The sequence below is a fragment of the Silene latifolia genome, chromosome 11 (genome assembly GCF_048544455.1).
Source record: "Silene latifolia isolate original U9 population chromosome 11, ASM4854445v1, whole genome shotgun sequence".
Lineage (NCBI taxonomy): Eukaryota > Viridiplantae > Streptophyta > Magnoliopsida > Caryophyllales > Caryophyllaceae > Silene > Silene latifolia.
The window spans coordinates 28,685,246-28,711,221 of NC_133536.1; the positions used below are offsets into that span (position 1 = coordinate 28,685,246).

The window sequence follows — 25,976 nt, forward strand, 5'->3', positions numbered from 1 at the left end:
GTAAAATAGGGGCATAATGTAAAACTCATGGAGCAAGGTAACCCCGATCGGGGTCGTGTGAATCCGGTCATTTGGTGTTAATTCTTGATTAAATGCTCAAAGGGATCCAATGTTTGCGATTAATATCCCTTAATTCACCCAGGTAAATGCTTCATTTGGCATCCTAAGCTTCCCAATTGACTTGGACTTTGGACTTCCTTTTGAGCTTGACTTTCATTCCTTTGTTTTGGGCTCCAACTTCTATTTGTTATCATGATTGCTTCCACGTAGCTTAGTGAACTCCGGTGTTTGCTAAAATGACGGGAATAAGCTACCGAATGATCAATTTCCTGCAAAATGCAACAAATACAAGCAACACACCTAGAATACAAGATTAGCTCATAAAAATACTAATAAAAGTGTGATATTCAATCAAAACCGAGCTAAAATGAAGGGTAAAATCCTATATAAAATGGACACATCATGGTTGAAGTCTAATGAATGATCTTATACCTTAACACCAGAATGTTGAAATTAAAAGGCCGTTGTTTAGAAATTAGAGGATTAGTTTCTAAAATTTGAATTTCTAATTAAAGAAGAATAGAGTCGGGAATTTAGGTTTAGGGGAGAGAGAAAGTTAGAGGGAGAGAAAATAGAAAACAATTACTTTGTTTTTGCTAAATTTAAAACCTAGAAGACTGGGCCGCTTCCAAACAACCCTCAAAACCGAACCTGCCTATTGTCTCCCGACTCATAACTATCCCGATCGAAACCCACTAGTTCCTTGCACTCCACCGGCCTTTGGTCACAATAAGCCCACACCAAAACCGAGAAAAAAGATTGTACATCAATGTATTACATCATACTTAATGACTTTTTGAGTTTTTGTGTATTTTTTTCGAGTAATATAAAGTTTATAGATTACATCTAGTTTTATGATGTCAAAAATCAAATTTTTTTGAGCTTATATGTAATTTTTTTGAGTTATAATGTAACTTTTTGAGATTAAAGTTTAAGTAAATAAACTCAAAAACTTTATAATAAAACTTAAAAAATTTAGATTAAAACTCAAAAAGTTTATCTTAATGTTCAAAAACTATACAATCTGATGTACTACATCATATGTATAATCCACTTACTGACCAAAACCAGAACTCCAAAAGTAGGCCTAGGTTCGAATATCGAGCACAACCACTGTCTAGTAACTCGTGAGTCGTGACAACACAATACACAACGCCATAACCACAAACCAATTTTCAGGCAAACAGTCACACACTTCAGCATTCAGTCTGTCAAACAAACACACACACTTTTCAGTTTTCACTCCCCCTCTTCCCGCCCTCATTATTCAGGCAAATTCCTCAACATTTTCCCCTCAATAATCGGTACGTCTCTCTTTAAGACCTTCTTAAATCAAGACCTCGTTCGATACTTGTTTAATTAAAGACTACTTTTAATCTTATTTGAATAACTTAGAACAGTCTTAAGCGAGAATTTGAATTTCCCCTTGGTTTTCTTACTGTCGTTTGTTTCTAAACTTCGTGTTTTTGGTTATGCAGTTGAATGTAAGAATCTTACATGCACAGGTTAACAATGAAAGCCGCTTGCGGTACAATTTTACTACAAAAATGGCGTCCACTTTCTCTTTTTCTTCCCTCTCATTTACCCAATTACTCTTCTCTTCCTTCCGCTTCCTTACCCTTGTAATCTTCTCTCTTCTTTTTCTCTTTATTTACTGCTCTTATTTTTCACTTGCATTGATTTTACTGTTGAATTTCTGCAGTTTTGTTCTGTTATTGGTTAATTTTGTTGGGGTAATTTGTAGAATTGAGCTAGGTTATGGTTTACCTTTTTTGGGAACTGCCCACATTAAGCAGTGTATGTGTATCACCCAAAAGGTAGAATTTAAAACCCTTTTATTGAATGGGTTTTATTAGGGTTCACTTTGCCAGAAGATTAAGGGTGATTCGGACTATCAGTATCGATATCTATCAGTCTATCACTTTGGGTGTTTATGTTGTGCTAACTAATGAGGCTTAACTAGGCATGTCTGTGTTGAATACGCGATCATTTTTGTATGCGCGTACATGGGGGCAGGGACGGAGTCAGAATTTTGGGAGTATGGTGTCATTTTAGTTTGGTTGTTATTTGTTTCTTTTTTCTTGTGGGGTCTTCAGGTATAAATTTTCAAATAAGCTAAATATAGATAAGTTTGGGGTCTCAAGAACCTATTAGGTTCATATTGAGAATTTGGGTACTTAATTGGAATTGAATGAGAATTTTGGACGAATGTTTGGTGACAATTTTTCGTTTGTCATTGGTAATCCATAGTCCAGTCTGAAACCATATATTGAATGGTAAAAGCTTGTGTAAGTTCTTATGCAGATACTTCCATTTGAGTATCTGCCCTTGTGCAAGGGATGTAGGTTGTGGGTCCGTGTTTAGCGAGGACTAACTGTCTGGGATATTTAGATAGGTTGAAGGAAGCCAACAGCTAGGCATGTTGTGTGTGTCTTGAGAGGAAATTATGGATTATATATCAGGCATTGAATAACAACCTCGATTGATTTTAAGTACTGGCTACTGAGACGTAGATGGTGTATTGACGAAGTTCTCCTATCTATTCTTTCACTGTCGCTACTATTGAATTTCTTTTATCAAATATAATCGTTATTGTTTGCGACGAAAATTGCGGTATTACTATCTCTGATGAAGGAAAGCCTTTAAGCACCTGAATTTATGGTCGTCAGGTACTCAGATTGTGAATAATAGATCAATGAAGGAGATGTTAAGAGTCACATAGCTAGTGTTAATAGAAAATTCCATGCATCTGGTAACATATGCATCTCAGTGATCATTTGCTTGTTCGTCACTAATTTTCACCAACACTCATGCGGTGCGTTGGATTATTGAACCATGGGATTGAAATTCATTTTACTACTTGAGATTACTTCTGCGGTTAAGAGCTCCCTAGGTAATGCTCCCAATTTGAGTACAGCAACAACCCAATAAATATCCTTTTGATGCAGGGTTAAAGGAAGAGTTGATGCTCCCTAATTTGGATACAGTTCTATAATTATTTTTAATTCGTGAGAATATTCATTGAAGGACACCAAGGGGACATATCCCATGTACATATTGATTACAAAATTAGAGCTTGTTTACAGTTCTATATTATTATTCTTATTTACGATTTCTCAGGTTCACACTTTCACATTGGCTTTAATTCTAGTGATCAAAGGGAGTTGTTGCCTGTGGTTTCTACTTTTTGCTCTTGTTGCTCCCTAAAAGTGGTCATATGATCATATGAAATGTAGTACTTCTTTGAGGTGACTGGATGGGTTGAAAATCATGGGCATTATCTAGATAGTTTAAACTTTGGGATACGGAGTTTATAGAATCTTCGTGTATTTATGGTTGAGATGACTCAAAATCTCTTGTTTAATGGCAGACTTATGCTCTGAATCCTAATGGCGGTGTTTCGATTCGAACTCCCACTATGACTTATTTTATAAAAGAAACCTGCCAACTGGTCCACTGGATTAACCATTTAAAATTTCAAGACTGGGTTTTAACTACTGTTTTTTTTTTATTGTTTAAGCTGTTATTTTTCCAAGTGTTAAACAACCTAAAATTTCCGTCATTAATTACATTATTCACATTATCTGTAATTGATCAAATAAATGAAGTAGCTTCTCCTTTTATTTTGATAGCAGCTTCACCTTTTGTTCAATCATGGAACATGAATCATTTTTTAACTTGGAAATAGCAAATCTATGTCTTTGTATAATATATGACTCTTACTGGGTGCTCTTGTAGTCCTTTGTTCTTCTTTAGCTGATAAATGAAGTTTTTTTTCTTTCTTTTTCTTTCTTTCTTTCCTTGTTTAAAGTGTTGATGTTGATATAGCTACCACCTCTCCCAGAAAGGAAAATAATAACGAGTCTTTTGGCAGAAGAACCAAACAGCATGAACGAGTTCATTGTTTCAGAGATAGGAAATCATCGAAAGGATCAGCAAGGACAGTGAAAAAAATCAAAGAATGGAAGAATGTCTTGGACGAGAAAGATACTTCTCATATTTTGTGGTGGAAAGAGGTCTGGTGGCTAGATGCTTTCCCCCACATTCAAAATTCATGTCTATATATTGCTTTTGTTTTTACGTGTTTATTGCAAATTCTATGTAGGCTTGTCTTGCATGTAAATACATGCATTTCTGCACAATTTACTGACTACATATATATTTTTTTTTTCTGTTGTGATATAGAGATTAGAGATGTACAGAAAAGCTTCAACAGTTCAGCTGATAAAGAAACTTGACTACTCCAATTTGCTTGGGCTAGATGTTAACCTAAAAAACGGAAGGTAAGCTCATTCTAGTGAGGTTTATCCTCAAAAACTCTTTTATTGTGACTCCTTGTGTTTTCCGCTGAAAGTTCCGGAAAATATAAATTCTGTACGACTATAGAATCACATGTAGTTTCTTGTGTATAAGATGACAGATCATTCTATCCTCAAATTTACTTGAGTGCATTTGGAATATGCAGTGTAAAAGAAGGAAACCTCAATTGGGAAATGCTGCAATTCAAGTCTCGGTTCCCACGAGAAGTTCTATTATGTAGAGTATGCCTTTGTCTTATTGCTGATTCCTTTCTGCTTACTTGAAGAGCTTTTCATACAATCATACATGGCTTCTTCTCTTTTATTTCCACTTTATTTTGTCCATTTGTTTTCCTTCTTAGGTTGGCGATTTCTACGAGGCAATTGGAATAGACGCTTGCGTTCTTGTTGAATATGCTGGATTAAACCCCTTTGGTGGATTGCGTTCAGAGAGTATCCCAAGAGCCGGGTGTCCAGTTGTGGTAATGAAATGGCTGCTTTCTTTTCTTTGTGGTTCATCTAATGTCATTTCTATTAGGCTTCTGCTAAAGTAAGGAGGCATTGGGAGCTTTGAGCGAGTCGATGGTAGTGTCAAACATCAAGTTGTGTCTTAATTATTAGCATTATTGATGTCAGATTATGTGTATTTTGTCATCTTCTTATCAAGTTCACAGTATAAAATTATGAATTTACAAAATTGTTTGTTGGCTAACTAGTCTAGTGTCCCTAATTCATTTCTCATTGCATATATTTGTCACAAATTCTTTAAAAGACTGAGATTGAGACAATAGTGCTGTGAGAAATGCTTTATGAAAAGTAGTAGTTTGCGTTGTACAGTTGGTCTCTCTTTTGACGGGCACAAATTGTGACGGCCTCAAATGTGACTGCTTTAAGATAAAAAGTAACCACTCATAAAATGTTACCTATCAAATAATGGTCACATTTTCTCATTAAAATGGTCACATTTGGGTCCGTCACAATTTGTGACGAAAAAAGAGCCCGTCACAAATGAGAATTTGCGTTGTAACAGATAGAAATTTGCTGGAGTTACATTTTTATCTGGCACTCATTTGGTTCATGCAAATGGTAGCGTTCTCTGACAAATTCTCAGCCAAGATTCTTTCAGTTCCATGTATCTGTGCTCATCCACATTTTTTTGAATTTTATACCACATTACCCTAGTGCCTCAATGGCTCCCGCAAATTGCAGGGTACGGGGGTGGGGGTCGGATGTACGCAGCCTTACCCTTGTGTTAGCAACACAAAGAGGCTGTTTCCGAATGACCCAAGATGGAAATTGCATCGAGAAGTGCATCGAAGGACCGCTACTTCACAAAAGAAAGAAGCGCAGCCACTTTAGTGAGCCATTTTGAATTTTATATGACTAGTAAATTTTTGTGTTGCACTATGATAGAGGTGTGTGTCACCCAAATCTAATACAGTTTTACAAGGAGCTTGGTTTGGATAACATTTATGTAAATGTTATTAATGTTTAAGGGCGTGTTTGGATAATAAAGGAAGGTCGGGGAGGGCTCGAGGATGGAAAAAGTAAAGGACAAGGTGTTGAGGGAAAGGAGGATGAAGCAAGAGAGTTTTTCCTTTAAACGTTTCTTCTGTTGTACGTTTTTTTGATTTCTTTTAAAGGAGTGAAAATGAATCCCTAAATTTCCTTGCAACCATATTTGCTAACCAAACAGTGGAATTTTTATTTCTCCCTATCCATCTCCTCTTCCCTCCAATTTCCTCTATCCAAATAATCCCTTAGATTTCCATTAAACACTCAGTAAGTTAGTATCTATTCTTTTTGCTCTTCTTGCTGGTATTTAGTCATAGAAGCTTTTATCCTTCTATTGCATTTCATCCACATAGTGCTTTTTGGATCCAATATTTTCTCTCATTCCACTCCATGTGTATGTTCAATTTAATAATTGTTCTCTCATGCTCAAATATTTTGCATGAAAGTTACTGTTTATTTTTTTTTTGTGCAGAACTTGCAACAAACTTTGGATGATCTGACACGCAATGGCTACTCTGTTGTGAGTGTCCTGATTTTTTCATTGGTTATCCTCCAAAGATTTATTATCTAATATTGCTATCATTCTCATGATTTGTGGAGATTGAATACTATTAATGAATAGTAAATTATTTACCTTTGCTAAGTTAGTAATCAGATAAATTTTAAAAAAGAACTGCTTGCTGGTCCATGCTACCTTTGCTGTTTGTTTTATCCATTTTTTCACAAGTAATCATGAGACCGTCAAGTTGGGATTCAAATTGCGAGATTCTTCATTGTAATTCCTACTCAGAAAGACATTTCCTTATGGCAATTTGATAGTGGATCTCCAAGAAGTTCAAGTTTCCTCATTTGCTCTTTGCGTGGAGCAGTGGATTTTGTTAATCTCTAATATTTGTGGTTTATTCAGCTTTATTAATTTTAGTTGTAAGTCGGTTTCATTCATAAAATTAGCTAAGTTATTTTTTGATTTGATAGTGCATAGTTGAGGAAGTACAAGGTCCGTCTCATGCTCGTTCTCGTAAGGGCCGCTTCATATCTGGGTAATTTCCTTCTTCCACTTGAATTCTGTCTACTATATTGTATGTTAATAAAATAGTTTGTTCACTAGTTCCATTACTCCGTAATACTTTTCGTGGAAGATAGTTTCTGATGCAACAGGAGTAATGTCATTTAACTGATCTTTCTCATTTGGTTTCTCGAAATGTTTGTGGCACTTTTACTTTTGATTTAAATCAATTTATAAAATTGACATTTGTTGGAAGAGGGAACGCGCAAGATAGAGGTGCCAAAGTTGATAGATTGGTTTTAATTTTGACAATTAAGTGAGACTGAGCGATTTGGATGGGAATGGAAAGGACCCCTATTGACTCTGTTCTTCAAATCCGTTTACAGTCATGATGTGTTCTATGACGTTCTGTTTTGAGTCTTTTGACTATTTAACAAATCTTTAGGGTGTGTTTGGATAGACTTTGTAAGGACATAGACATAGTTTCCATTTGGTTAGCGAAATGGAGGTGGATGGGAGGGAAAATGGATCTCTCCATTTCTTTACTACAAGCCACATTATAATCCCACCAACAGAGAGATTTGGAGGGAAAACTTCTCCTCCATCCCCTCCCCCTCCCACTCTTCTGGTAACCAAACATATGATCCAAGGACTATCAAATGACGTGGTTCTTGTCAACATTGTAGTTTCTGAAGAATGTATAAATTATACAAGAAGCTACTGTTATATGTCAAATATTAAAGATTCAACTGTTAAAGGGAATTAATATTTACTATCAAGGCACAAAAATTGTAACTGTTAAAAGGGAATTAATATTTACTATGAAGGCACAAAAATTGTTTGTCATGTGGTCTAAAACTTCGTCGTAGTTCATGCGTTCATTTACCTCAGATCAGTTACCATAAATATCAATATTAATAGTGTCACTTATATTTTACGTGTTTTGTCAATATTTAGGCATGCCCATCCTGGAAACCCATATGTTTTTGGTCATGTTGGGGTTGATCGTGATCTTGATTTTCCAGAACCAATGCCTGTTGTTGGTAAGCCACTAATTAAACAATTTCAGTGTTTTCCTCTTTCAGTTTCTCCTCTGCAGTTATTAGATTGAGCTTTCCTTTCATTATTACCGAAGCTAGAATTTTTCTTTCCTTAAACTGAGAGCTTTTGTTTCATTAGAATTTGTGCTTAGACATTGCTTTCAAATATATGTGTGTATATATTGTGACGTCGTCTTGTGGGTGTCTTTCTGTTCAAGATAATTTTGTGTCCCTTCTCGTTTACTTATTGTTGAAGCTTATCATAGTTTTTGTATACATCTTTTATTCTTAGGTGTATCTCGTTCTGCAAAAGGATATTCTTTGATCTCAATCTTGGAGACTCTGAAGACATTTTCTGCGGAGGATGGTTTAACTGAAGAAGCCCTAGTCACAAAGCTTCGCACTTGTCGTTGCCACCATTTGTTTCTGCACTCTTCATTGAAACACAATTGTTCAGGTGAGACCTTTAGGTTATGAGTATCTTATATAGCGAGTTTTTGAAGGTGGTTGTTTTAATATACCGTATTAGATATAATATACCTGTTCATGTCTTTATTGATCATTAAAGTGTCTTTCTGCAACTGTTACTAATTTCATATTTTTCCCAACGGAACAAAACAATTGGATCATCTCTGACCTCAGCATAATCCATGTTGGGAGCTGTTACCCTTTTCTGCTAGTATTTTTGCTTACTCTTGCCAAATAGACAGAAATTTTTAATGCACATCGATCTATCGATATAGTTTACTGTTTTTTCTAATATAAGGATACTTCCGTCCAGGAACTTGTCGCTGGGGAGAATTTGGCGAGGGAGGATTATTATGGGCAGAATGCAGTTCTCGACACTTTGAATGGTTTGAAGGTGATCCTGTCAAAGAACTTTTGCTTAAGGTTGACTGTTTGGTGCAGCTGGTTTTATTTCTGATGCCTATGTTTCTGGATGCTTGATCTGTTGCTTTATTACCTCTGCTCTCACTCAGTTTATCTTTAGGTGAAAGAGCTTTATGGTCTTGATGGCGAAGTTGCATTCAGAAATATAGCTATTCCTTCTGAAGATAGACCTCGTCCTTTACACCTAGGAACTGCCACACAGATTGGTGAGTTCATTATGAAGGCTTTTATTTAATGCCCATCCTCTTATCTTTTTATTCTTATGATGTTTCATTTTGTTTTGATATCTGTAGGTGTCATACCTACGGAGGGAATACCTTGTTTGTTGAGAGTGTTATTGCCATCAAGTTGCACCGGTTTGCCTCAATTGTAAGCCTGGAGTGTTTTGTGCACTTGTTGAACATTTTCCTAAATTTTAATGTTCAGATATACACTTTCTTAGCCTTGTATACACTATTATGTACTCTCTCCTCCCTCCTATTTATTTTGTCCCCATATTTTTTTTGGTTCATTCCAAAATAATTGGCACCTTTCTAAATCTAATAAAATAAAAAGTTCCGATACTAGACTACTAGTCCTGCCCACCAGTTAGTAACATTTTTTTTAGATGGGACAAATAGCAGCAAAAAATTTCAAGTTAAGGGGTGATACTGGTATATCATCAATTAAATATAACTTATGTTGAATAGGACATGTTGGTACAAATAGCCCAATTTTTTCACGCGATCCATTTCCACTTGCAGTTTTCTGCAGAAAATCAATAACTTCGAAATGTTTACTAATATAGGTCTCAAGACTCTCAAGTCTCAACCATTTTGATTAGCCAATATCCAATGCCTTGAATGCTTACATTAGTGAATAAAACTTGAATTTTCTAGTAACTAGCAATGATTTCACGTGGAAACGTGATGGTAAGACATCAGACCGGCAGGTGATTATAACAGAGGAGATGAAAAAATTAGCTAGGGATAATGTGGGAGGTGTGGTTCAGATTACTAGGGGTAATAAAAAGCTAGTACAAATCGATGAAGCTGATGTCCTGTGAACTGTATTGTAGTATCCATCATGTAGTTAACAAAGTTACAAATGGATTATATTTAGTGCAGTACACAATTCAAATTTTAATACCTCAGAGTTTTTATGTTTTGGTTTGGTTTTACCTTGAGAGTTTAGATGTTATGATTATGATGGATGCTCCTGAGGAACTTGAAGTCGGTAGTCATATTTTCGAACTTTTACTTGATTTAATATGTATATACACATATTCCTGATTTATTGATTGTTCAAGAATAGCTTGATAGTTATATGAATTGGTGACCCTATATCTAGGGCGTGTTGGAAGTTTGGATTGGAGAGTAAACGAAAGGATGGAAACAGAGGGAAGTGACTACATTTTTTAGAGGCGGAGGGATTTGGAGGGCTGGGAAAAAGGATCCCTCCCTTTCCCTTCTACAAGGCAAATCAAAATCTCTCCATCATAGGAAATATTTGGAGGGACCCCCTCTCTTTTTCCCTTTGCCTTTCCCTTCCTCCTCCATCCTCTTTTCCTATCCAAACAAGGCTCTAAAGATGAATGAGTTTTATGTAGTTATTGGAAAGATGTCCTCCTTGGGTCTCAAAGAAAGCTAATGCAGCTGTTGATCAGTAGCTTGAATGATACTTTGTCTGAAGTTTGAAGTTCTTTGCCTCAGGTATATCAGAGATCTTCTTCTCAATCCTCCAGCTTACACCACAGCAGCCAAAATTCAAGGTGAGTTTGAGCTCGGTATACCTGTTGCTTAAGTAGATTTTCTTCTGAATGTCACAAGCTGACATCCAACTGCTGAACAGAAAGAAAAGACTGAACAATAAATCAGAAGTCTCTTAGAAGACTATTTGTAGAAACATGACGGCTGGACTAATTGTTAATGTTCTACTTTTTAAGATTATACTCCCTCCGTACCACACCAAAGGTAACGTAGGGGAAAATGGAGTGTTTAAGAAAAGGTGGAAAAAGTAAGGGTAAAGAAGGAAAAAAATAGGTGGGGTATGTAATTGTGGGTTTAATTGTGGGTTGGTAGGTGGGTTATGTAATGACATTTTGTGTAAATATCAAATGGGTATAAGTATAACTTGGTAATATTGTGGGCCAAATAAGGGATGTTACCTTTGGTGTGGTACGTCCGTTTATAGTAAGTGTTACCTTTGGTGTGGTACGGAGGGAGTATTATTTAGTGAGTTACTCTTTGATAAAAGCTTTAATAATTTTTGTTCTTAATGCACACTTAATCGTTTAACAGATGTGTGCAAACGTATGAGCAGTGTGACATGTTCAATGCCAGAGTTCACTTGTCTGTCTTCTGCAAAGGTAATATTCTATTAATTGTGTAGGTTCAATAAATTTGCGTGTACAAAGTATCTTTATTTTCCATTAATGAGTGTCAAGTGTTTTAGTGATGTTCGATAGTCATTAACATGTAGCTATGTATACAGTATGATGGTGCTTTTTCCCGACTCTCCGTTCTTATTAACCTCAGTGACATTATGTTATATTCTTGACATTTGACCCGTTGGCCTCTGTTACATTGTGAAACGGTCAATTTTAGTAATGCCATGTGAGTGAAAATTATGGGAAGTATGGTTTTATTGACTTAGTCCATTGTGTAGTTTACAAGTCTATTGTACGAGGAAGGGCGTGCAAAAAGAAAATAGTATCTTTATTTGACATATATAATTTCTAATGTACTAACCGGTAGGGTGGTACTTTCTCTCCTTCCTCTTCTTCCCAAAAGTGATCAATATCTTGTATTAGATGAGGAAGTAGTAGGCGCATAGTAGACATGAAGCTTAACGACTGTATATTTGACCCTTTTCTACCTCTGAATGTACTTGTATCCAGCCAAAGATGGTCTTGCTGTTTAAAAGCAGTTCCTCTTGTTTGGTGTAGAAATAGTAGGTTAGTCAGAGTATCTCTGGTCAAGGGGCCAAATCGTCAATGGAAACAGACTAGCTCTAATGTGAGGGATGATCTCCCATTTCTGCATCAAGGAAGGAAAAGCTCTGAGAGAGACATACAAGTTATGCTGCTTCCGAGCAGTTTTTTGGATTCTTTTTCATATCACTTCCAAGTGCTATTCAAAATTGCAGAGTAGTTGCAAGGAAATATGGAGTTTATCATAGTTTTCCATGAACCCATATACCAAATTTAATGCGGAGTATATTATGAACTCTTACCACTACATATATTCCAAGTATGCAGGGTAATATCTAAACAAATGTGAATTTTCCAAACAATCTCATAGACGTAGACTGCAGGCTTACATTCCTGTTTGACCAGCTGAGCCACTCGCTATTGAATAAAGCTAAATCATTCCCTAAGTTCACATTCGCGGTGTTCTCTGGAATGAATAATCTGTACTTTTGCCCAGCAACTGTAAGTCCGTGAGTACAAGGAGCAGAGACGAAGCTCAGCTTGGGCCGATGGCCCAGGCGACTTCTCTGAGAACATCTAATAAATAAATAACTACTGCTCAATAAACAGAAGATGGCATATTGGTCAATGACTTGATCCAATGCAAAAGTGAATTAAGTCCTTGCAGTTGTGTTCGATCCATGTTAACGTGGGTTTTATGTATTTTTTTTCCTTTCACAATTTTCTTAATTTGTTATAGGTTATATTTCACTACTTGATGTCTTAACTATTGAATGAGTACTTTTATTCAATAGTGATACTTATACGGTTTTAGTTAATATTATTTGTGTTTCTAATTTTATTTCTCGTATATGCTATTATAAAAAAAAATTGTTATAATATATGAAGTAAATTTGTTGAAAAATCAATGTGTAATTCAACAATTAAATAAAGAACGTACAGAGTATTAATTTGTATGTTCATATAATAATCTACAATTTTTTATCAAGAATAGACAACGTTGCTGACCTAATGGTGTGAGGTCTATGATGATTAATGAGAGTTTATATAGACAAAATAGAAATCGGCCCTGGTCCTTATTTTGCCCTAGCTTCACCCCTGACAAGGAGGTTGGTCAAAAAGGGTCTTTAAAATTTCATTGTGTCAGTATGTCCTTGTTCACTTCCTGAAGAGGGCAATTGACTCCTAATCTGATTCTGTTGTTACTGTCTACAGCTTGTCAAGCTGCTTGAGCTGAGGGAGGCTAATCATATTGAGTTTAACAGAATAAAGAATGTTGCTGAGGAAATATTACAGTTGCACGGTAATACTGAACTCTGTGAAATCCTCAAGCTCTTGATGGATCCTACTTGTGTAGCAACTGGATTGAAGCTTGAGTCTGATAAATTGGTGAGTGAAACTGCATTTATGCTTCAAAAAATGTTCTTCTATGTAGTTTTCTCCTGGTAAGAGTCCACATCTTCTAATACTGAATGTTTGTTTTTTAAGTGGTCGACCTGCCTGAATTGGGGGAACCTTCTGTGATTCATTATTGGCTCCAATGATCATTGTAGCGGGTTGCCCGATTTAAGAAAATATGCTGGTGTTTATGCGATGATGTTGTTCTGTCATGCTTTGAAGTTTGAAATATTCCCAAAGTTATCATCTACAAGGATACCTGTACCCTTTTGGCGTGTTTTACTTTATTTGCTCATTAAAATTGAATTAGAATGATTTACATCAGAAACTTGGCATATATGTTATAATATATTTAAACCCTTTCGGTGTGTTTTACTTTATTTTCTCATTTAATTGGAATTAGAACGACTTCCATCAGAAATTTGGTATATATGAGAAGTAGATGAAATGAAGCAAGAAGTTGAGGGAAAGCAAAGGTGGAAGATACCTGAGGCAAATATATGAAAATCACCAAAATTCTAACCTACAAACAGCATAAAATGAATGTTTACTAGCAAAAATCGAGGAATAGAGTAGAAATTGAAAATGAAGGAGAAATCAAAAGAAGAAATCAAGGTAGCACAGCATAGAAATTTCATGAGTTAAATCTAATAAACACCAAAGCTAGAGTGTACGATTATTTAATTAAATATTTCTCCATCGGAGCTTGCATATCAACTCTTGGAATTAGCTTCACTGTAGCTCTTTTCCGCTCATTGTTGACAGCCACCACCTAAGATGAAATGTTTATTTGTTGAAAATCAAGTAATAAGACATGTTGCAATAACTGCAGCATACCTTAAATATCAAATGAAAAATACCTGTGTTTAGTCACCCCTGTAGATTCCATTTTTAACACATGCCCAAGTGCCTTCCTTGACTTCATTACTTTTCCTTCTGACTTCATCAGCAAGATGGAACTTGAGTAACTAAGTACTTTTTCTTCTAACATTAAGTTTACTAAACCCTCTCGGTGTGTTTTACTTTATTTTCTCATTTAATTGGAATTATAAATCATTACGATTATTTCTTGTTTCCAGTTAGCTGGGGCTTGTAATCGTTGTGGTCTTCTCCTCACCACTTTGACGAATAGATGCTGAATATGTTTTGGTTTAAACTCTCTTTATCCAGGTCGGCGAGTGTGAATGGGTATCATCTAGAATTGGCGAGCTAATTTCTCAGGATGGTGATGTTGACCAAGAATTTAGTTCTTACTCCCTTATTCCGAATGATTTCTTTGAGGACATTGAATCTGCTTGGAAGGGACGTGTTAAAAGAAAGCACATGGAAAACTTTTATGAGGAAGTTGACGAAGCAGCTAAGGTTCTCCATACAGCGGTAGGTGAAGCTCTTTTAAACCTAGACATACTTCATATGAAGCTTTTCTCTAATGGAGTTCTAGAATTTTATATATTATAGGTCACCGGAAAGAATGTATTATTAACCCTTGACCATGCACTCATCCCTTATCTAGATGTAGCTCTGCTTTTTGAAGCATCAGTTACCTTAACAATAACCATTTTTATCGTACAATATATACTTTAGGTTTCTGAGGATTTCCTCCCCATTATTTCAAGGATAAGAGCTTCAACTGCCCCATTTGGATGCGCAAAAGGCGAAATTTTATATGCTCGAGAGCACGAAGCAGTTTGGTTCAAGGGGAAACGTTTCACGCCATCAGTATGGGCTGAGACCCCTGGGGAACTACAAATTAAACAGTTGAGACATGCAATGGATTCTAAAGGAAAGAAAGTTGGTGAAGAATGGTTCACCACGGCCAAGGTGGAGGATGCATTACTGAGGTTTGCTTTATTGTTTTCCTCGTCTTCATGTTTTGGCTTTAATCAACATGGTAAAATCTTAATCGATATCTTTTCCTGTTGTAGGTACCATGAAGCTAATGACAAGGCTAAGGCAAAAGTTCTTGAATTGCTGAGGGGACTTTCTGCAGAGTTACAATGTAAAACAAACGCTCTAGTCTTTGCCTCCATGATGCTAATCATTGCAAAGGCGCTATGTGCTCATGTAAGGTTAGATATGCATACAGACTCCTTTCATCATCAACATTCATTCTATCGCATGATGTCGGGGCCATGGAACAATGAATATGCCAGGGTCAGGTCAAGGGTCAGGTCATGTATCCTGCTTTTAGATATTTTGAGTTACCTTTCTGCCTCACAAGAGACTAGAAAAACTTGGCAAATAACCATAGGGTATAGGGGAAGATTTGTACAACCAGTTCATGGATACTAGCTAATACACTCTCCATCTAAAGAAATGGCCACTTTTAGTTCGAGTCGATCTTCTAGAAAACAAATACAATTACTTGAAATGTCCATGTACACTTGTCGTTACTCTACCTTCAAACTTGTTTATGAATCTTTTTTTCCGATTAATGTTTACAAAAATAGAAAATGGGGTCAATTTTTTATTTTATTTTCTAAATGAGGTTACACCTCTTGGAGTGGCGTGTTTACAAGAGAAACGCCACTGGAAGTGGTGTTTTGACTAAAGAAACACAGTAGAAGACAAAAATACCAAACTGAAACACGCTGTCCCCAGTGGCCCCCATGGCCGTGTTTTCCCCTTCAAACACACCTTGCAGAGTGGTCTGTTCCTTCTGAACCCTTTTCGATAAATAACTTTTGTTCGGTCCCATTTTGCTAATTGTTTTATTTTTATTTTTCAACGTTACTTTAAAAAAAGATTCCTTGTTTATCCCGTTCTATTTTATTTATTTTAAATATAGGGTAAAATTATATCGATACAGTAAGTGGCCAATTCATGTTGGCATAACCAAAATTGAAATGTAAGCAACCTTTTAGGAGGTGGAGGAAGTACATCCTAGTCTTATACTGTACGTCTGTATTCTAGAAGTTCTGATGTCTTTTTCGTTGTACTCAGTGAAGGGAGGAGACGAAAATGGGTCTTTCCTACTATGCTGGAATCCAGAAAGTACGAGGTGAGAACTGTTTTTGTAAATTTTATAACATAGTGTGCTAAAAATATTGCGGACTTTACTGTGTAGTTCTTACCGAGGACCTATTTATGCGCGAACTGTGAGAAATGGCGTGAACCAATTTTATAAGCTGTTTGTTGTACAGTCTTTGGCCATGTTTAGTGGAGATTGAGGGTTTCTAAGAGTTCCAAGCTCAAGATATCCACCTTAATTGACATTTTAAAGAATCTTGGGCTGATGTATCCCATCTAGTTCATTATGACTAATATACGTATACTCTTTGAAATAATTTTCCATCTAGTTCATTGGATAACCGCTACTCCACCCTAGTATTACAGTACCTGAACACCATCCTACTACTTGTTGGATGAGAGCTTGACTTGTGCCTAGATACTACTTGACAATTAGTGGGTTTTGGGCAATTTAAGTGAGAGCTTAATCATACTTAATCTCGGGTTAGTCTCGCATCGAGAGGTGGGGTTTTCCTTTGAATTTGCCTTGTTATTTGTTAACTCATTCCTTGAGTCGATCCTTGTCTATACATGTGAACCCAAACACCCTAGTCTCCTTTAGGGGGTGTTTGGTTGGCGACTTTGGAATGAAATGGAATGGATTGAGTCAATTCAAGTGTTTGGTTGGGTGATTTTGGAATGGAGTTAGATACCTAATGGATTCTAACTCCATCCCAACCCCTTGGAATCCCATACCCACCTCTTCCCGTTGGATTCCAACTCCATTCCTTCATGCTTATTACGAAAATGAACCAAACAAGTTTTTAAAGGAATGGAATTAGAACCTCATACTACTATGGTTTCTCATTCCATTCCATTCCATTTCTACGCACTGAACCAAATGACCCCTTAATTGATATCTTAATCGTCTTAGTAATCATCTTTTCATTTACTTGTTCTTAGTTGTAGTCTTACCAAATAGTTTACCAATCATTCAAACACTTGCTAGAACTAAACTAGGATTTAACAACCGATCTAAGATCTAAGAGCCATAACCTGTGTTACTCCGACACGGCAGGTCAGTAGCGTGTCGCGTGTCGGACACAGTGGCCGACACGACACGTGACACCCACGTGTCTGACACATCCTTGATAGACACGACACTCCCACGGATGAGAAGGCAACTTACATGGCGATTAGGTTAAAAGCTTCACTGAAATATGACCACTATGAAGCTTAGATCTGCGCTTGATGTCGCAGAGGAATGAGGTTTGCAGGGGGTTAGGGAGAAGAAGAAGAGCATTCATTTATTTTTAATTTAATGTGGAAGATGAAGTGTGGGAGAAGAAGTGTGAAAAAGTGCACCGAACAAAAAGAAGAAGAAAAGTCGAGATTTTTTATTATTATTAATTAGTTTAGTTCACAGTTTTCAAGGGTACTTTCTTTTCCCATATATAAGTTGTGTAAACAGTAAACGCCACTGCATTTTTACTTTGAAATTTGAACACAATTTAATTTATTTTTATTTTCATACAAACTTTATGTTTTTTATTTTATTTTATTTTCCTTATAAAAAAAAGTTGTAGGACTAGAAACAAATTTTGCCATGTCGTGTCGTGTCTATTATGCTGGTCAAGACACACCGTTTACCGTGTCGACGTGTCCTAAAAATTCAGGAATTACGTACATAGGCCATAACCACCGTCCTTTGGGTTCGACCCTCGCATGCTACAACGGTCACTCGTTACTCTTGCGAGGCTTACAAATGAAAATCATATCATGTATCTCTGTTTTGGAACCTCTTCTAGGTGATTTGCGAATTTTGTGGGATAGAAGTATTCGATGGATATAAGAATGAAACTTTCAATTTGAGAGCGATGTTGTGTACAATATTTGACTATCCGGCTTATGAGGACCTTTCTGGACATACTATGCATGGGAAAGAGGCTTGTCCGTTGTGCGGGGAGGATATCGTATCAGAATATTTGAAATGTTCTCGTAAGTATGTGTACCTTGGAAATCGGAGATTCCCATCCGATGATAATTGTTATCGTAAGAAACAAAAGGCATTTAATGGATGTCAAGAACTTCGTCAACCTCATAAAATTTTGAGTGGACATGGAGATTATGAGAAAGTTAAGGAAATTGAGATAAAATATTGGAAGAAGGGTGGCTCCAAATTGTCTACTAGTGAGTATAAGAAAAGAATGTCTGTGATAATTATCACCAACACCCTCTTAAATGTTCCCGGGAGAACAAAAGATAACAAAGCAGCTAGGGAAGATATGACAATGATCAATATTTATGCATGCCGGAGTTGGCACCACAAAAGAAAGAGAATCGTACATTTTTGTCCCCAGCGGCTTAATATCTTTTCACGGGATGAGAAAAAAAGAGTTATGTGCTTGCTTGAATGGAATTTAGTTTTAGCAAGGACTTTCAATAAGGCCAATTTTCCTTCTCCTTCATCTTCTGAGTCTATTCAAATCAAAAGGTGTAACCGAAACAAAAAAAAAAGGGCAACGGAGTAAACTTATATTAGGTAAACTTACTAGTAAATCCTCTTTTATAGAATGGAGAAATTCTTCTTTGGCTTCCTCAAGTAGCCTTAACTTTTCCTCGTCACCATCCAAGACACAATCCAAGCAAAACGTGAGCATCCGATGGCCAATGACCCGGTGAACCTTCATTATATGAGGTTCATAAGAAAGGGAAAACTTGCGGCCTAATGTAGCTTTTGCTTATGCTTGTTCAGCCAGACTCTCTTCTCTTTGTCTGCACATTTAGGGCACTTGCTCTCCCAGTGAGTTGAACGGACTTTGCAGAAGTTCATTGGGGCGACATTTGGGTCCTCTTTGACTCTGGCTTCAATGGAAAAGATTCTACAATAGAGGAATGCCTGCACACCAACTAACACATTAAAGCAAAATCATCTTAGAAGATAAGTAATCAGGAGGTATTACCTCAAGCAACGGAGGAAAGAATTTTAGATGGAGTTGTGCTCTCCTCCTCTTTTTGCCTTTCTCGCCTTGCCTTCCACCACCTTGCCTTTCACCTCATCTTCCACCTCGCTTTCCTCCTCACCCTCCGATTTCTCACCTTCAGACTCGTCTTCCAATTTCTCTGCTTTCCATTTCTCGTCTTCTTAACTCTACTTCAGATTTCTCTTTGCTTTCCGTTCCTTAGATTTCAATTTCTCAATTTCTATCATTCTAGATTTATAAGTATGGATATTAGCAACCACATGTTTAAGAATCACCTTTGCCCAATTTGTACTTTCTATTTCATCGATGTTATAAGAAAAATATTGTCGACTCGCAAACGTGCTAGAACTCGGGAGAATTAAGAAATTCAACATATAGAAATAGATTAACTTCTGCACTGAGTTTAGTTTTTGTTTTCCTCTGTTAGGACCGTCTCATCAATAATTTTATAAAGAACCTTTGTTTTCATAAGTTTGTCAATGTTGGGTGTATTCATGTTTAACTTGGAGGCAAGGTCGATGATGAATTCAGGGATATCTGTCCTAGCCGGCTTCTTTTCCGCTTCGTTGCCATTGGGTTTTAACCCAAACAAATAGGCAGCCTCTATTTCACACAACCTACACCACCTTTTACCAATGAGGAAAACTTTTTTATCCTCGTCGTATTTTTCAAACATGGTGTGGATAATTGACTAGTTAGAGGCTCGCTTTTTCATGCGTAAAACCTTGTAGAAGATTGAATTTTCCAGAAGTTCAAGCTTCTTTTTGTCTTTAAGATAGAGCAATAAAGACCTTGATGCAAGCTCAAGTTTGTGCCCTTGCTCCATTGTTTTGTTCTATCTTAAAGACAAAAGGAAGCTTGAACATATGAAAAATTCAAACTTCTACCAGGTTTTACGCATGAAAATCCGAGCCTCTAACCCGTCGGTTATCCACACCATGTTTGAAAAATACGACGAGGATAAAAAAGCTTTCCTCATTGGTAAAAGGTGGTGTAGGTTGTGTGAAATAGAGGCTGCCTATTTGTTTGGGTTGAAATCCAATGACAACGAAGCGGAAAAGAAGCCGGGGAGGACAGATATCCCTGAATTCATCATCGACCTTTCCTCCAGGTTAAACATGAATACAACCAACATTGACAAACTTATGAAGACAAAGGTTCTTATTGATGAGACGGTCCTTACAGAGGAAAACAAAAACTCAGTGTAGAAGTTAATCTATTTCTATCTGTTGAATTTCTTAATTCTCCCGAGTTCTAGCACGTTTGGAAGTCGGCAATATTTTTCTTATAACATCGATGAAATAGAAGGTACAAATTGGGCTAAGGTGATTCTTAAACTTGTGGTTGCTGATATCCATACTTATAAATCCAAGGAACGGAAAGTAGAGTCAAGAAGACGAGAAATGGAAAGCAGAGAAATTGGAAGACGAGTCCGAAGGTGAGAAATCGGAGGGTGAGGAGGAAAGCGAGGTGGAAGGCAAGGCGGAGAAAGGCAAGAAGAGGAGGAGAGCAGAACTGCATCTAAAATTCTTTCCTCTGTTGCTTGAGGTAATACCTCCTGATTACTTATCTTCTAAGATGATTTTGATTTAATGTGTTAGTTGGTGTGCAGACATTACTCTATCGTTGAATCTTTTCCATTGAAGCCAGCGTCGAAAAGGACCCAAATGTGGCCCCATGAACTTCTGCAAAGTCCGTTCAACTCATTGGGAGAGCAAGTGCCCTAAATGTGCAGACAAAGAGAAGAGAGTCTGGCTGAACAAGCAGAAGCAAAAGATGCATTAGGCCGTAAGCTTTCCCTTTCTTATGAACCTCATATAATGAAGGTTCATCGGTTTATTGCCCTTCAGATGCTCACGTTTTGCTTGGATTGTGTCGTGGATGATGACGGGGAAAAGCTAAGGCTCCTCGAGGAAACCAAAGAAGAATTTCTCCATTCCGTGAAATAGGATTTACTAGTAAGTTTACCTCATATAAGTTTACCCCGTTGCCCTTTTTTTTGGTTTCGATTACACCTTTTGATTTGAATAGACTGAGGAGATGAAAGAGGAGGAAAATTGGCCTTGGGCCTTATTGAAAGTCCTTGCTAAAACAAAATTTCATTCAAGCATGCACATAACTCTTTTTTTCTCATCCCGTGAAAAGATATAAGCCGCTGGGGACAAAAATGTACGATTACCTTTCTTCTGTGGTGCCAACTCCGGCATAATACTCATCATTGTCATAGCTTCCCTAGCTGCGTTGCTATCTTTTGTTCTGCCGGGAACATTTAGGAGGGTGTTGGTGATATTATCACAAACATTCTTTTCTTATACTCACTAGTAGACAATTTAGTAGAGCCGCTCTCCTTCCCATATTTTATCTCAATTTGCTTAACTTTCTCATAACTTTCATGCCCACTCAAAATTCTATGAGGTTGACGAAGTTCTTGACATCCATTAAATGTCTTTTGTTGCTTACGATGACAATTATCATGGGATAGGATTCTTCGATTTCCAAGGTACACATACTTACGAGAACACTTCAAATATTCTGATACGATATCCTCCCCACACAACGGACAAGCCTCTTTCCAGTATGTCCAGAAAGGTCTGCATAAGCCGGATAGTCAAATATTATACACAACATAACTCTCAAATTGAAAGTTTCATTCTTATATCCATCGAATACTTCTATCTCACAAAATTCGTAAATCACCTAGAAAAGGTTCCAAAACAGAGATACATGATATGCCTTTCATTTGTAAGCCTCGCATGAGTGACCGTTGTAGCATGCGAGGGTCGAACCCAAAGGACAGTGATTATGACTCTTAGATCGGTTGTTAAATCGTAGTTTAGTTCTAGGAAGTGTTTGAATGATGGGTAAACTAGTTGGTAAGACTACAACTAAGAACAAGGAAATGAAATAGATGATTACTAAGACGATTAAGATATCAATTAAAGGAGACTAGGGTGTTCTCGTTCGCATGCGTAGACAAGGATCGACTCATGAAATGAGTTAATAAATAACAAGGCAAATTCAAAAGAAACCCCAACCTCTCGATGCGAGACTAACCCGAGGTTAAGTACGATTAAGCTCTCACTTAAATTGCCCAAAACCCACTAATTGTCAAGTAATATCTAGGCACAAGTGAAGCTCTCATCTAACAAGTAATAGGATGGTGAAAAAGACTCAAACTCTCATTTAAGTAATTCCACAAACACCTTGGCATGCATGACAATTACAAGAGAAATTACCCATAAGTTACTTGTTGTTTCAAGCCAATAATCTACCCATATCATCTACACAAGATCCCCCTCCACCCTAGTATTACACTACTCAAACATCATAACAATAATAGAAGTAAAACATGAAGAGATGAACAAGGAAATAACAAGAGGAGACATAATATGAAAGCGAGTAAATTAAATAACAATAAACATGTGAATAAATGTAAGGAAGTGAAATTAAGAGAAGGCGTTATACCAACAATAATTAAAGGAGGCAACTTGGATTGATAAATGAGAAATGAATCTCTTCAAATCTTCAAATTACAACCCAACAACTAAATGTAAACTATTGGAAAGAGTGGATCTTGCATAAACTAAAGAGTAATTAAAGTATAATTAAAGAAAGATCAAAACTTGAATAAAGGAAAATTAATTAAGTAAGTAAATAATTAGGGTTTATTTGTAATAATAATAATAAGAGACTAACACTACTAATAAAACCCTCCAAATAACTAAGTGAAGTAATAATTGGCAAAGTACTAATAAATTGACTAATCTCCCTTACTACTAAGAGAATAAAAATTCTCAAAAGTTTTCCCTCCAAATTCCGTCTACTCTTTGATATAATTTTCCATCTAGTTCATTGGATAACCGCTACTTCACTAGAGAAAAAAGTGCAGCTACTTTAGTGACTCATTTTGATTTGTTCACTAGAGAGGTAAACAAGGGTAAGACAGCATACATTGTCGTCGTTGTTGTCTTCTCTAAAATGTGATTTTCTTTTGCGAGCTAAGTTTTCATCTAACAAGTACACAAACAAAGATGAAAAATAGTTAACTGTGGATGGCTTTCTGCAATAATCACGTCTGTACTATTCTGTTTGATCATGTACACAGGATGGAAAGCAAGTTGCTGAAGGACCATGTCCAGCAAGGATGGACATAATGGGCTTGTCACCCTATTGGTTTGATGTAGCCCAAGGCAGCGCAGTGCGTAACACAGTCAGCATGCAGTCATTGTTTCTGCTAACAGGACCTAATGGAGGTGGTAAATCAAGCTTGCTTAGATCAGTTTGTGCAGCTGCTTTGCTTGGAATATGTGGCTTCATGGTGCCAGCTGAGTCTGCTTCTATTCCTCATTTTGATGCTATTGTTCTTCACATGAAATCTTATGATAGCCCTGTTGATGGCAAAAGTTCTTTTCAGGTATTGTTGTTTAGAACTGCTTTTTAGTAAACTTAATCTTTTCTACCTGAATTGTTATTCACAAAGTGAAAAGTTGAAAATTTCCCACATGTTGTCCTAAGGTTTCAGAACTGTTTTTGCTTATTTATCCATCTTTCTCACTATAATCTCCTCTTTATCAGTTTCATTATGATGGTTTTTCTTTTTTTTTTTTTGTAAAAAGAAAAACAGTTTTCCTTATACTTATTTCTACATGTATAAATCATATTTTATATGTTGATGTCACCGTAGTATTAAATCTCGGCTTCTGTCACGCTGATAGTATCGCTTGTTGCAGACTAATCTCGCAAAATGTGGCCAATTTTTCCTTAAATTGTGGGAAAATGTGGTTGTCGTAACCTCCAGAACCTTGATTGCTCAGTTGGGTATCAGGGGTGATATTCAAAACCATTGATCTTGTAGATAAATAGAAACTTAAATTATTATAGTAATAGTGTAGTACTTTATTTATTTACTCATTTACGTTTTCCTGCATTTGTATGACTTTTTGATCCCTAAGTATATATCGGCTGCTTATATTTTCTTTGTTTCTTTGTTCTCATTGTCTTTACCTTTAATTGACGGTTTTAATGATGATTCACGTGAAATCATTTTGGTTTATGGCTCTCTGTTGTGTTACCCAGAGGATGGGCTTTATTTATTTTCTTTTGGTAATCTAATGTTTGCATTATTCCTGGATCCTTTTGAGTTATTTCCCATTTTAATGACATAAGTTAAGAGTAGTTTTCACTTCCGACTCTATTTATGTTATATGACTATATGATATGGCTTTTGGCTTGCACCCATTTAACTGTCATGATTCTGAACAGGCGACTTGCTGAGTGAGTTATTTCATGTAGATGTTTCCTTGTCTTAATTTAATTATGAAAATACGGTTCAAGATTATTTTGAGAAATTTGTCTTATCCCCCCTCCTTCTCTGTTACTACTTAAAACTTCTGTAGGTCTGTCTCCTGTTTAGATTTTATATAATTATGTTGGTTGTCAATTTCAGATTGAAATGTCAGAGATCCGTTCTTTATTATCTGCAACCACATCAAGAAGCCTTGTTCTTATAGATGAAATCTGCCGAGGAACAGAAACCGCAAAAGGAACATGTATTGCAGGCAGCATCGTTGAGACACTGGACGCAGTTGGCTGTCTGGGTATTGTATCGACTCACTTGCACGGAATTTTTGACTTGCCCCTTCGAACGAGGAATACTGCCTATAAATCTATGAGTGCAGAATATATTGATGGCCAAACAATGCCAACTTGGAAGTTGGTTGATGGAATCTGTAAAGAAAGCCTTGCTTTCGAAACTGCCCAGAGAGAAGGCGTACCTGATTCAGTAGTCAAAAGAGCTGAAGAACTCTATCATTCAGTTTATGTAAATGATATGCCATTGAAAGTGACGGCGCCTCTAGATTTGAAGGATGATCCTAACGTAAATGGTGGTAATGAAGTTGCTTCTCAAACCATTGTCATGGCTTCCCAAAAAGATACCTTAAAAGGGGAAATACAGAGGGCTGTTAGTGCCATATGCAAGAAAAAGCTGTTGGAACTTAACAAATTGGCAGACACATCTGAAGTACCCGATCTGAAGTTTATAAGTATTGGTGTTAGGGAACAGCCACCTCCGTCAACAATAGGGGTGTCAAGTGTTTATGTGATGTTGCGGCCTGATAAGAGACTATATGTTGGAGAGGTAAGCCTATGGCCGATTCTTCTATTATAATCATCTGGTAACAATTTTTTTTTTATTGTAGTCAGTCTCCTTACCCAGCCATAGATTGGGAGCCCCCTCATCTCCACCCCGAGTTATAGGGATATTTTTTAGTGTGACGGCATTCACAAATCACAAGGGACACTTACAACGCTCTTAGGATTTTGAACCAAGGTCATGAGTATCATGTCTCAATGACTGTGTCACGTAGCTAGACACATGCGTATGGGTTATGAATTCTACTAACTCTTCTATCCTTTGGATGACTTCCTGATGCAGACAGATGATCTTCAAGGTAGAATCCAAGCACACCGAGCCAAAGACGGTATGCAGAACGCCATTTTCATTTCCTTTTTAGTTCAAGGAAAGAGCATTGCGTGTGAACTCGAAACTCTACTGATAAACCAGCTTCCAAAACAAGGGTTCCACCTTGCTAATATTGCCGATGGTAAGCGTCGTAACTTTGGTACAAATGATTCCATCTTAAAAGCTGCTACAGTGTAGTTGAATCCTCCGCGTTGAAGCGACGATTTTGTAGATATATCTGGGCGTGGATCTGGAGCAATTCAAGGTGTTATGTATTGATTAGTGTCAGTCCAGATTAGAAATCTAGTTTGTTAGATTGCCAGCAAATGTAAATGGACATTTACTTGCAGGTGAATGCAGCAATTTTGCTTGCGATTTCAAGTTGCATCACCATAAGTTTCGCAAGTGACGTATATCTAATTATTATGGACTTATGGTATATATATGTGCTTTGCAATCAA

At 36.8% G+C, this 25,976-nt stretch overlaps 1 protein-coding gene across 3 annotated transcripts; it reads left to right on the top strand.

The window, feature by feature from the left end:
- Positions 1 to 1,187: 1,187 nt before the first annotated feature.
- Positions 1,188 to 25,976, top strand: LOC141611466 (DNA mismatch repair protein MSH1, mitochondrial). Of its 3 annotated transcripts, none has more exons than XM_074430000.1 (23): positions 1,188 to 1,364; positions 1,539 to 1,682; positions 3,935 to 4,076; positions 4,246 to 4,343; positions 4,526 to 4,601; positions 4,721 to 4,840; positions 6,346 to 6,393; positions 6,849 to 6,913; positions 7,837 to 7,922; positions 8,212 to 8,376; positions 8,701 to 8,810; positions 8,911 to 9,016; positions 9,104 to 9,179; positions 10,502 to 10,560; positions 11,090 to 11,157; positions 12,937 to 13,110; positions 14,290 to 14,496; positions 14,704 to 14,960; positions 15,045 to 15,188; positions 16,063 to 16,120; positions 23,158 to 23,466; positions 24,499 to 25,191; positions 25,489 to 25,976. In XM_074430000.1, exons 2-23 carry the CDS (start codon positions 1,558 to 1,560, stop codon positions 25,711 to 25,713), a joined length of 3,411 nt encoding a protein of 1,136 aa, XP_074286101.1. In that variant the 5' UTR covers positions 1,188 to 1,364; positions 1,539 to 1,557; the 3' UTR covers positions 25,714 to 25,976. The 3 variants fall into 3 exon arrangements, with proteins under 3 accessions (XP_074286101.1, XP_074286102.1, XP_074286100.1); XM_074430001.1 differs by having other exon boundaries at positions 1,210 to 1,364; positions 3,938 to 4,076; XM_074429999.1 differs by having other exon boundaries at positions 1,242 to 1,364; positions 3,905 to 4,076.